At 47.3% G+C, this 12,304-nt stretch overlaps 4 protein-coding genes across 5 annotated transcripts; all 4 read left to right on the plus strand.

Moving 5' to 3' along the window:
• The first annotated feature begins 14 nt into the window (after positions 1-14).
• Positions 15-2,596, plus strand: gja11 (gap junction protein, alpha 11). Of its 2 annotated transcripts, none has more exons than XM_029141500.3 (4): positions 15-649; positions 932-1,082; positions 1,474-1,659; positions 1,741-2,596. In XM_029141500.3, the coding sequence occupies exons 2-4, from the start codon at positions 954-956 to the stop codon at positions 2,335-2,337; spliced, it is 912 nt and encodes a 303-aa protein (XP_028997333.1). In that variant the 5' UTR covers positions 15-649; positions 932-953; the 3' UTR covers positions 2,338-2,596. The 2 variants fall into 2 exon arrangements, with proteins under 2 accessions (XP_028997333.1, XP_028997332.1); XM_029141499.3 differs by having other exon boundaries at positions 937-1,082.
• Positions 2,597-2,732: 136 nt separating this feature from the next.
• gja13.1 (gap junction protein alpha 13.1) lies at positions 2,733-4,589 on the plus strand. Its single transcript, XM_029141501.2, has 2 exons — positions 2,733-2,865; positions 3,311-4,589. The coding sequence occupies exon 2, from the start codon at positions 3,328-3,330 to the stop codon at positions 4,186-4,188; it is 861 nt and encodes a 286-aa protein (XP_028997334.1). The 5' UTR covers positions 2,733-2,865; positions 3,311-3,327; the 3' UTR covers positions 4,189-4,589.
• A 572-nt stretch (positions 4,590-5,161) lies between these two features.
• Positions 5,162-7,119, plus strand: LOC114849781 (gap junction Cx32.2 protein-like). Its single transcript, XM_029141504.3, has 3 exons — positions 5,162-5,302; positions 5,645-5,783; positions 6,064-7,119. Exons 2-3 carry the CDS (start codon positions 5,655-5,657, stop codon positions 6,721-6,723), a joined length of 789 nt encoding a protein of 262 aa, XP_028997337.1. The 5' UTR covers positions 5,162-5,302; positions 5,645-5,654; the 3' UTR covers positions 6,724-7,119.
• A 375-nt stretch (positions 7,120-7,494) lies between these two features.
• On the plus strand, positions 7,495-10,664 carry c24h1orf198 (chromosome 24 C1orf198 homolog). The gene is made up of 6 exons (XM_029141497.3): positions 7,495-7,847; positions 8,259-8,309; positions 8,527-8,652; positions 8,741-8,908; positions 8,994-9,341; positions 9,422-10,664. The coding sequence occupies exons 1-6, from the start codon at positions 7,542-7,544 to the stop codon at positions 9,476-9,478; spliced, it is 1,056 nt and encodes a 351-aa protein (XP_028997330.1). The 5' UTR covers positions 7,495-7,541; the 3' UTR covers positions 9,479-10,664.
• The last annotated feature ends 1,640 nt before the right edge of the window (positions 10,665-12,304 follow it).

A 12,304-nucleotide genomic window follows, 5' to 3' on the forward strand; every position in this document is an offset into this window, starting at 1 on the left:
GATTGTTTCATGTATCTGCAGGTTAGTCCAGGTATTTTCTTGCATATGTTCAGATATGTTGACTTTAACCTATACATCGAAGGCCAAACAGAGTTAAAACACCAACAGAGTGTAAATCATTTACCTCAGAACACGGCCAGAGTTCATCTGACCCCTCAGGTTCATCAGGTCAACGTGAAGATGATGACATATTAGTGCCCCTTTCATCACCACGGTGCTGAACTAATGTGAACTCTACTATAGAGGACTAAGGAGCTTTTATGGATAGTGGGAAACTGCATCAGACTGACGTGGGGCCAAGAGGCCAACACCAGCGATAACTTTAACAGACTCACTATGGTCTAAAACCCACAATAAACATCTGAGATGAGCATTAGTTCTCCCTCGTGCCCTCATCCGTGACTTCATTAGCATGAAATGAACCTGAAATAAACTCCACCAAACAGGAGAGCACTTGTAAATAGTTTTGCCTTTGGAGCCGGTTACATTGGTGTTGGGACTGGAGGTTGGTTGTTGTGGATATGATGGTGTCCTTCCAGATAAGACGCTGCAGAATGAAGGAAAGGAGGACATCTCGTCTTTCTTCGTTCTGCGTCCTCCTGGATCGTCGCTTCCTCTGCCCCATTTCCCTTCGGTGACTTTTTAACTGGTGAGTTAACTACTTTTCATGCTCTAGTTATTTACATTCTCTCAATGTCTTGACCATCATAAGGCAGATTTTAGGAAACCTGGGAGGTGAGATGTGAACTGTCATTTGAAGCAGAAACATTATTGTTATAATTTGTTTGTTGTTGATCAGATTGGTGTTAACTAAGGACAAGGTTCATAAAGTATAATTAGAGGACTCAATATCAGACTGGTGCTCAGCAGCAAAGAGCCACAGTCTGACCATGTCATAACGACGAACCATCTTCTGTGTTCCCGGATGGAGAGTAGGGCACGTGGCATTTGACATGGGTGAATGGGACGTGCTGGGACGCCTGCTGGATAAAGTCCAGAGCCACTCCACGGTGGTCGGCAAGGTCTGGCTCACGGTGCTGTTCGTCTTCCGCATCCTGGTCCTCCGCACTGCTGCCGACAAGGTCTGAGCACAGGGAGCGTAGTCAGCGTTCATACTGGGAGCTGTACTGGGAGCAGAGCTTTGTAGTAGGAGCAGGGCTCTGTACTGGGAGCAGGGCTCTGTACTGGGAGCAGGGCCCTGTACTGGGAGCAGGGCCCTGTACTGGGAGCAGGGCTCTGTACTGGGAGCAGGGCTCTGTACTGGGAGCAGGGCCCTGTACTGGGAGCAGGGCCCTGTACTGGGAGCAGGGCTCTGTACTGGGAGCAGGGCTCTGTACTGGGAGCAGGGCCCTGTACTGGGAGCAGGGCCCTGTACTGGGAGCAGGGCTCTGTACTGGGAGCAGGGCCCTGTACTGGGAGCAGGGCTCTGTTCTCTTTGACTCTCTGCATCGTCTCCTTCCTTCTCTCGTGTAGGTGTGGGGCGATGAGCAGTCTGACTTTGTGTGTAACACCCAGCAGCCCGGCTGCGAGAACGTCTGTTACGACGACGCCTTCCCCATCTCGCACGTCAGATTTTGGGTTCTCCAGATCATCGCCGTGGCGACGCCGAAGCTGCTCTACCTGGGTCACGTCCTTCACGTGATTCACATTGAGAAGAAGGTGCGTCCTCTCTTTGCGTCTGTGTTTCACGTTACCGCCGTGCAGCGTAGTTCACCTCCGTCTCCCGGTTCTCCCATGAAGCTGAAGGAGCGGATGATGAGCCACGCGGCGCTGGACGACCACGCCAGCCTGTTCTTCAGGAGGGCCTTCCAGGTCCCCAAGTACACCAAGAGCAGCGGCAGGATCAGCATCCGCGGCCGCCTGCTGCGCAGCTACGTCCTCCACCTCATGGCCATGCTCCTCCTGGAGGCGCTGTTCCTCGTGGGCCAGTACCTCCTGTACGGCCTCACCCTGGACACCCGCCACGTCTGCACCCGCTTCCCCTGCCCCCACAAGGTGGACTGCTTCCTGTCCAGGCCCACGGAGAAATCGGTCATCATCTGGTTCATGACGCTCTCGGCGGTGGTCTCCCTCGTCCTGAGCCTGGTGGAGCTGTTCTATCTGTGTGTGAAGGCGGTGAAGGAGTGCATGGCCCGGAGGCAGGACTACACCGTGACCCCCGTGACCCCGGCGCCTTCCGAGAGGAGCGCCTTCAGACGGCGCGACGAGATGATTCAGAACTGCGTCAACCTGGAGCTGGAGCTGCAGGGGCGGAAACTAGGGGCGAACGGGACGGTGGGCGGCGAGGGTGCAAACAAGGGGCCGGGCGAGAACAACATGGGGGAGGTCCACATCTGAAGCCCCGAGGTCCGAGGTCCGGTTGGGTTTGAGCGCTGTGGCCTTGAGGGGACGGGGGGCGAGCGTGTAGATTAGAGCAAAGGACGGCAGCTTCTGCAAACAGGACTCAGTCACACGCAGAACGTTGACTCCAATGCTGTTCAGTGGCACCAAACACAAATATCTGAGTCCAAACGCTGCTGACAGACACTTTATTATTATGAAATGAAATGAAATCCACCTGCACGAGTGACACAATAAAGCTCCTGTCTGTCTTTTCCGTCCTGTGTTGTGATGTTTGAGCTGCTGCAGATGAAAGCGGGTCTAGATTCTGAACTTCTTCTAATGAGCGCCTGTCAATCATTGCACTCGTCCACTGGGCTCGTTTCTGTCTGGAACCTTTTGCTGAGTGCAGCGTGACATCGGTGCCAGATGCGTGTTGCGTAATGTGATCCTCATCTTCACTGAATTCCAAGGTCCAACTTCAGTTAGTGATCTGTAACAGCCAAAGAGGGACCGGTTGTCTGTTCTTTCTGACCGGACCATCAGGTGAGATGCATCGATTCTTCTCCTCTGCTACCGATCATGGATCATAAATCAAAGCTGAACCGTTTTGACAGAAATTTAATATTTTCAAATATTACGCTGAATTAATGTCATCATTCAAGTATATTTATGAAATGACAGCTGCTAAAATATGACTTCATGAAAATTAATCAGAGTGTTTAATCTTTCTGCGTTCAGCCCACATGTTGCTTATTATTTATATTAACACATATTTAACGGTTCATTTCAATTATTTTTTAAGGATAAGTTTATTTTATGGATTAACACATTTCTACTTGTTATCACTGAGGGTCCAGTTCTTCCAACCGTATTTGTGTCTGGTTTAAGTAGGAAAATTACATTAGGGTTAATGATTGGTATAAAATAAATATATGCACAAAAGTACTTTGTCCTTAATATTGATCTTATTGCTTCCTTTTCACATCAGATCTACAAAGACTAAAGATGGGCGACTGGGGATTCTTGTCAAAGCTCCTGGACAAGGTCCAGTCCCACTCCACCGTGGTCGGGAAGATCTGGATGAGCGTCCTGTTCCTCTTCAGAATCATGGTTCTGGGTGCCGGCGCCGAGAACGTGTGGGGCGACGAGCAGTCGGGGTTCATCTGCAACACTAAGCAACCTGGTTGCGAGAACGTGTGCTACGACTGGACCTTCCCCATCTCGCACATCCGCTTCTGGGTCCTTCAGATCATCTTTGTCTCCACGCCGACGCTGGTCTACCTGGGCCACGCCATGCACGTCATCCACAAGGAGAACAAGCTGAGGGAGCTGCTGTCGAGCCCCGGCGGCACCCGGCTGCTCAAGGTGCCCAAATACACGGACGACAAGGGCAAGGTGAAGATCAGGGGGAACCTGCTGGGAAGCTACCTGACTCAGCTGGTGGTCAAGATCCTCATTGAGGCTGCCTTCATAGTGGGCCAGTACTACCTGTATGGCTTCGTGATGGTCCCCATGTTCCCCTGCTCCAAGAAGCCGTGTCCCTTCACCGTGGAGTGCTACATGTCTCGACCCACTGAGAAGACCATCTTCATCATCTTCATGCTGGTGGTGGCCTGCGTCTCTCTGCTCCTCAACGTCATCGAGATGTTCTACCTGATCTGCACCAGGGTCAGGTGCGGCTCCAGGTCTCACGGCCGCAAGGTTACGTCGGCAGAGAACCCCGCCCGCCTGTCATCGCCAACATGGCCGACCGCGGAGGACGCCCTGAGGCAGAACAAGATGAACATGGACCTAGAGAGCAGCCAGAGCATCGCAGGAAGCCTGGACGGCGCCAAAGAGGAAAAACGGCTGATGAGCGGCCAATAGGCCAATAGGCTGCGTCACCATGGAAACCTGCTGAACATGCTTGATTGTCTTTGTGCGTCCTTCAGATGTGTCAAAGAGACTCATGTAGATTTATTTCAGTGTGCACACATTATGACAGGGGGCTGAAAGCTCTGTTCAAATTCATTTTTTATTATGTGATGGAAAAAATGATGCTGAAAAAAATACAACACTGACGACGTATTTATGTTCCCAAGATAAAAATAATTTGAACTTGTCTGCTTAACTTATTATCATATTCACTATCTAGGACTTACAATAATGTACATATTGATTGCTGATGATGATTAAAGTGAAGTGCTTCTATTGTATATGATGCTCTGTATGTAAACTTTTTTATGCTGTGTTGTGTAATAGGGAAATAAATATTTCATGAATAATTATTTGCATTTAGATTATTTTTGTCTTTTTGTTCACTCATATCTGGTAAAACATTAAATTGTAGACGTGCTCGTTTTCAGACACATTCCTCTTTTTATTCCTGTTTATACACTTATAAATTACATTTAACTAGGTGTTCACGTTGTCACAAACATTTCATTAGATGAGATGAAAATATGATTAATATTGACTTATCTAGTAAACGGCTTAAGAATTACCATATTAAAAAAATGTCTGGTGAATCATTTAATTTATTGACTAATAAAGCAAACAGCTCTAAAATAGGGAGTAGTTCATTCATGACAGAATATTACTCATCACTGCTGAGTGAAGAGGAGTGAGTGAGTTTAAGATAAGAAAATGTGGCTGATAAGAAATTTTATATGTGAACAAGGATGAAATACATACATATAAAGGTCTTACAAATAAAAAGATCCAAAAACCGAGGAAAAAATCGTTTGCCCAACCTTTCTGCTTTATGGCCCTGCCAATCATTTACCTGCAGAATATTCAGCCCCAAAACAGTCCAGTTAAAACGCTTAGAACGAAGCCAGATGTTCAGACAACGTGACACCTCATGCTGTTGCACAATTCCATCTAATCTAAAGTTCAAGGTGCCAGCGAGCAAACTGGTCCAGAGCACTGGGCTTTGAATCATTCAACTCCACAGGCGGTGACGAGGCTGTTTGTCTGCAGGCCACGCTTCAAATTCAAGGTGAGCACGAAAATATATTCTGTGCATTGAAATAATATTAATATAGCACATATCAATCAATGAAATTTGGGATTTTAGAAAATTATATTGTGATATTTTTAGAATATGATGCAAACAAACCTAAATGAACCAAAGTTGTGTCGAACACAGGCTTTAACTTCATGACCTGTAGCACAAAGAATTTGTCCTTTAAAAAAAAAGTTCTAATGAGGTTAAAATAAACACAATATAAAATACACATTCTCTTCTGAGTCTAATCAAACATGTTGTTTTATACAAGAAGGGAAATAAACGAGCATAAAAATGGCTGATTTAACATTTTTTAACATTTTTCCTGATCAGATCTGACACTATGGGAGAGTGGGGTTTCCTGTCCTCCCTGCTGGACAAGGTCCAGTCCCACTCCACTGTCATCGGGAAGGTGTGGCTCAGTGTTCTGTTCATCTTCAGGATCATGGTTCTGGGAGCTGGGGCGGAGAAGGTCTGTTGGTTCTTCTTCTGGCTTCTCGTGGTGTGGTTTAGTTAAAATGTCGCCCTCTGCTGGTGATAGCCAGCTACTGCGTTCCACTACACAACAAGCCTCGGGTTAAAATAATAGCAGGGCTTGTTTGACTCTATTAGAATCTCAACAGGTGTTTGGTCACGTTAATAGTCTGTGTCACACAGACAGAGACGCATCACTTCTTCAGTGCAGCTCTATCATGATGCTACTCACTGATTTTCTGTTATGTGACCCAGACGTGTTCACGCGTTCATTGCAGGTCTGGGGTGATGAGCAGTCTAAAATGGTCTGCAACACCAACCAGCCCGGTTGCAAGAACGTGTGCTACGACCAGGCCTTCCCCATCTCACACGTCCGGTTCTGGGTCCTGCAGATCATCTTTGTCTCCACGCCGACCCTCATCTACCTCGGCCACGTCTTCCACATCATCCACAAAGAGAACAAGCTGAGGGAATACATGAAGGCCCACTCCAGGAGCGAGATGGTCAAATTCCCCAAGTACTCTGACGAAAAGGGCCACGTGATACTTAAAGGCAACCTGCTGGGAAGCTACATGACCTCCATAGTCTTCAGAATCCTTCTGGAGGTCGCCTTTATTGTGGGACAGTATTATCTGTACGGGTTTGTCATGACGCCCAGAATCGTGTGCACCCGGGCCCCGTGTCCCTTCACCGTGGAGTGCTTCATGTCTCGGCCCACTGAGAAGACCATCTTCATCATCTTCATGCTCATCGTGTCCTGCATTTCTCTTCTGTTCAACGTAGCTGAGATCTTCTACCTGGCGTGTTGTAACCCAGCCAAGCGGAAGTCTAAGAACCTGCCGGCTTCTGCGATCACCCTTTACCCACGATATAATGGTGACGGCCCAACGAAAAGTGAGAAGCTTGGGCTGCACGATGGCAGCCACAGCACAGCCTAAGCACCAGCGCAATGTGACTAATAGTGTTAAACCTACAGGCAAACTTTTAAATGGCACCGGGTGTTATTTATTTATGTGACATTCAAATTCCCTTGCAGTCATACAAGTAAGTTATTTATGAAGATTCATGCGTCGTCGCATACTTTTAAATGTGATATATTGAAATGCGCTGTGGACTTTTTTGCAGATAAGGATAAACGTCCAACATACCAGAAAAACAATGCTACCTTTCTTTTTGAATATGTTTTTGTCCTACATTGTTAACATGTATGTAAAATTTTAAAACTGTAAATATATAATTGAAAATCTTTTTTTTTCTTGTTTTACACATTAATATGACTGAATGTGTTTTCTCTTTGTAAACTATTGTGAAGGCAATAAAGGTCCTCCAGAACATGTGTGTGTGTTTAATAAAGTAAAATAGGTTAGAATAGTTAACTTGATTAACTATTATACTCACTACTTCCCTATAACTGGCAGTCTAGCATTATTAAATTAATTTACATTTAATTAACTGCAAATCGCTCATTTAGATGAAAATAACAATTCAACATTTATAGTAGAGATAAGTACAAAGAAGTAATAAATACCACAACACTAATGCGGTGTACTGTCGTTTACCTGTCGTTTCTGAAGCACCCAAACGCCTCATGAGCTGTGAGCATACACCTGGGTGACTGGGAGTGTTCACGGACAGTGGGAAAAGCCCCTCTTCACGGGAGGGGTCCACTAGATGGCGCTGCGGACACACCGCGTCCCGCCCTCGCAGCGGTCAACAGTTTCCTCTTCCTCATAACAACAGCTGGCAGCAGCTGAAGATGGCCGCCGCGACCGTAGCGGGGCTCGACGCCCACAGAATGGAGGAAAAGAAGTGGGAATACTTCTCCTCCATCAACTCCATGGCCAAGAAGATAATGCAGGAGCGGGAGAAGGTGAAGGAGCAGCACGGCCCCTCGTGGGAGAAGATGACGCCCCAGGAGCAGGACGCCGCCATCGACAACTGGATGATGGATCCGCACATCCGAGCTCGCTACGCGATGCACAGAGTCGACCGCGACGAAGTAGTGTGTTACCCGAAACTGCTCATCCAGACCGGCCAGAAGATCGTTCACTTCGGAGATGAGGTATTCGAGCCGCCTTTTGACGGCGTGACGTCGCTTTACGCAGCGACGTGGAGCTTAGACAGCATTGTGTTGACAGGAGTGCTAACATTAGCTAGCCACGTAGCCGGAGTGACGCAGTTCGACGTCACAGCGCGTGCCTAGCGACAAATAAAATATTTACCGTAATATACTGCTTATACATTATTTAATAAATCTAAATATAGAAACCCATAGAGACTATAAATATAAATACACTTTATTATGCCGCTTTATTAAGAGTATTTGTGTAATACAGCAACTATTCTATTAACTCTACTTGAACGCTACCAAAAAGGTTACAGTCTTGAGTTGGAGTGTGTTAGTTCGTCATTTTAGGACGCATGCTGTGACTTTTGCCCTACTTGCGCTCAAACTGTGTGCTTCTCTATTCAGGATATTACCTGGCAAGATGAGCACTCTGCACCTTTCTCATGGGAAACCAAGGTAGGCAAACAAACGTTAGGAGGTTGTTGTATCTGTATAATGTTAAACCCCAGAATATTCGTTTTACATTTGTGTAAATGATGCATTAAGCTTTTAAGGACCAGGCAGCATTTCCAGTGATTCCACCTTTTATTTTATAATCTGACACTGTTTCGCCAGCTGGAGTTCAGCTCTGCTCTGTTAATGTGCTGTTGTAAAGTTTGTTCCCATCTTTCAGAGCCAGTTGGACGTCAGCTTGACATCAGGCTCTGCAGACCAGGGAGTCTCAGCCCCACAGGCAGAGTCAAAGCCGGTGAAGGCTCCTCACTCCGGCCAGATTGGCAAGACTACACCTGGAACCAAGGTAGCAACAGATTCCTTTGTACAGTGGTTCCTCGATTTTTGCATACTTTTAGTTTGAAATCCTTTCTGCTTGTTGTGCATTTGTGAAGGTGAGTGTCAGCGAGCCCCGGAGGCCGGAGGAGGAGTCTTCTTTCTGGAAGATCAGCGCTGAGAGGTCGCGGTTGGAGGGGGAGAAGGCTGACTTCCAGTCCCTCACCCCCAGCCAGATTAAATCCATCGAGAAGGGAGAGAAATCCCTCCCTTCATACCTCCGACAAGTGAGTTTTGACAAGCATCATAAAGGAGATGGAAAGTGCAGCCGCTTTGCTTTTACTGTGGCTAAAAAAACATCCTTCTCTACAGGACACCGTCAAGGAGCCCGGCGCAGCAGAAAGCCACCCTCCCGCTCCCTCCAAGTCCACCAAGCAGCGAGCACCCAAACCTCCTGCACCACAGCCCCCTGCTCCTGTCGTCGTGAGCGCAACACCAGCGTCCATCTCCATCTCGCCAAACCCGCCTCCACCCGTCAGCGTGTCCTCAACCGTTGCGGGGTGGGAGCGATCTCAGAGCACCCTGCCGTCCGTGAGCAACACCCTGGACGAAATGTTCTCCTCCAGTATGATGTCCAAGCCTCCCAGTGTGTCCACCAGTGTGGAGAAGGAGAAAGAGGAGGACAGTTCACTCAATGATGGCAGCCCCACGTTTTCCCAGGTAGATATGGCACATAACAAACGAGTGCAAACAGTCCCTCCTGTGTCTCCTAACCTCCCGCCCTCCTTGTTTTTCCTCAGTTCAACACAAGCAGCAACATCCTGAAGACAGGGTTTGACTTTCTGGACAACTGGTAAATGACGGCTGAGGCCATTCACCGCCCTGAATGAATCATCTGCATCCCCTCTCTGACAGACCACACTGCCATGACTACCGACATCCACGTCAAGTTTTCTTTTAATCACCCTCAGTGGCTTGTTATCATTATCTCACCGTGTGCTGGTACTTTATCCCCACTAGAAGAGCTGCTTCTCCTCTCTCTGACAATGACACAAACAAAGCCTGGAACAGAGCTGTCACTGCGCATCCACACTGTGATCAGCTTGGTTAACGCACAGTTTTCATTGGTTTCTAGTGACTGCATCATCACAAACTTATGAAATGGACCCACTTCATGTCACTGGGCAGCGTCTTGGTAGTGTGACTGTCCGTAGGGTCAAACAGGTCACCCCCCACCTTGAGCTGATGCCACTAGGCCCATATATCTGGTGACTGTAGTCACTGTTGACCATGTTGTTTACAGTGTGAATACACAGTTAAGGTGGTACGCCTCCACTTGTAACTAAAAGCTGTACGTTGTTGGTTTTGTTTATGTTTTGTTACTGTATGAAGAGTTTTATTAGTGCTTTTTATTTATGCTGATGTATTCCTATGAAGCTCAAAGCTGCAGTCAGGCCCACATACTACTACATACCTACATTTACAACATTCCTTTTCCTTATGGAATTCCTGGAACGTCATGGAAAATAAGACGAAAGCAGAATGTTCCATTGCATCACTTTGCAGGAATATCTCAGAACACAATTTTAACTTTTGCAAAGCATGGGTGGTTTTCATCTAAGTAGCAACAAGTCGGACTGTTGTCGTCCTCTGGAAAATAAGCAAACAGCAGGGAAGAGCAGCTATGGAAGTGCTGAAACACTATCACGGAAACTCACGGATTGTGTGTCCGGAGCCATGGGAACGCGTTACATGTCCTGTGTGGCCGTTAGTCCTTAGCAACACTTCCGCACCGCCTCGCTTCCCAGTGCTGAGAAACACTAGTGTGCATTTGTAACACACACACACAGGTTGTGTTGATGGTGAACAGCCAGGCACGTAGTGATTTGTACCTTTTGTGTTATAGAGTTTACTGACTAGAGTACTATTTTACTGACTTTTATATTTATCTGCCTATTGTATCTTCTGCTATACATATATATTGCACTCATACATTTTGAGGTCACGGATTAGGACGTATAAATAAATCCAAAGTCAAAACCAGCCACTGCACCGGCCTGTTGTTTTTTGTGTTTAAGTTGTAAGAAATAATATATCATCTTTTAAATTCATTTTTCAAATTTAATAGAGTCTGATACCAACTCTGTGCAAAATGCTGCAGTAAAAGGAGGAAAGGATGTGGCGCGGTTCAGACACGAAGCACTTTCTCTCCAGGTGGAACGCAGGCAGCAGCAGAGTCACTGCAGTTCATAGCTAATGAATGAATGTGTTTAACAGAAAACCCACATGTGGTCCAAACCGGCCCGGCTGTAATTCATGTTAGCCAGTTTCCATGATGACAACTGTGGTATTCATGGTCGCAGAGGATGATCCACGCCAAAGCTTATAAAATATCAGCTTTAAAACGTGCAGGAATGCAAACAAATCAGATGGAAATGAAAGGAAAACCTAGAAACAATAACAAGCATTGATCAAACTAAAGTTTAGAATTGGGTTGATGTTCAAGTTCTTGATGTTTTAGTAATTTGTAATGATCCTTTGTCCCATGTTGTGGATTTGACCTATAACCTCCTCACTTGTCTCCAGTGAACATATTCGTATCAGTGGAGGAGACGCGTTTCAGCGGAGCTGCGAGCAGTCGACATCTTCACGGGTCACGCGTCAGCCTCGCTCCTGGTTCTGTGCGTCTGAACCCAGGCAGCGCCACCCAACGCGTCCAGAGCCTGAATGGCTGCTTTGTGCTTCCACTCAGGAATGTTTGAGTGAGACTCATTCCACTAATGAAAACAGAAACAGACATGGCAAACACACGCGTGCGAGGGGTGGTCCCACAGCGTTGACCTGTGAATTCATGAACCTGCATCACTGGACCAGTCCCAGTGAGTGAGTCCTAATTGACAGCATAGACATGCAAATTCCCACATTTGACTGGACATTCGACTCCTCGGCTCCGTCCTGCACTTGCCTTGACTGACACCTAACACAACGGCCTCTCAGACGTCTGTCCGTCCTGGAAGCAGACGCCGGCGGTCGCAGCCCGGCCTCCGACGCTTTCTTTGGAAGCTCCTCTGGATTCCTGTGGCATTTTAAGTTGCGTGCCTCATCATACACACCCGCGCATGCACAGGCATTTACATAACGGCTCCCTGCTTTTACGTAATCGCTTCCTCTGAGCAGACGCTTCCCTCGCTGGTCGCTGGATGACACGGCGAGAGCTTTGGAGTGAACCTGATGCAGCGTTGCGTTGAGGACTGTGTGTTTGCCTGTGTCACGCACAGTAAACGCTGCTGCAGCCTGTTGATCTCTTTGGGATCAAGAATCCACTTTGACGCTCAAGCCCAGACACAGAACCATAAAAGAGGTGTGTGCAGGAAATTATACCAGCCACTGCGCTCGCATGTCAACAAACCCGTCTCCATGGCAACGCAGTAAACTGTGACGATGACACAGTATCTACAGGTTCTGTGTTTGCTTTAAGGCTTCTGATGAACAGAACAATGAAGAAGGCATAGTTACTGATAAGTTACTGAGAATCACAAAGCGGAACAATGAGGCTGCTTCTCTCGGAAAAGTTTACATTTGTAGATGCACAACGTCCACAGGGCATCACCTGGGAGGCCGGTCCCCCGTGGACACATGGCACAAAGAGTGGAAATGGGAGGCGAGCGCAGGAACAAAGAGCC

The sequence above is a fragment of the Betta splendens genome, chromosome 24 (genome assembly GCF_900634795.4).
Source record: "Betta splendens chromosome 24, fBetSpl5.4, whole genome shotgun sequence".
Classification (NCBI taxonomy): domain Eukaryota; kingdom Metazoa; phylum Chordata; class Actinopteri; order Anabantiformes; family Osphronemidae; genus Betta; species Betta splendens.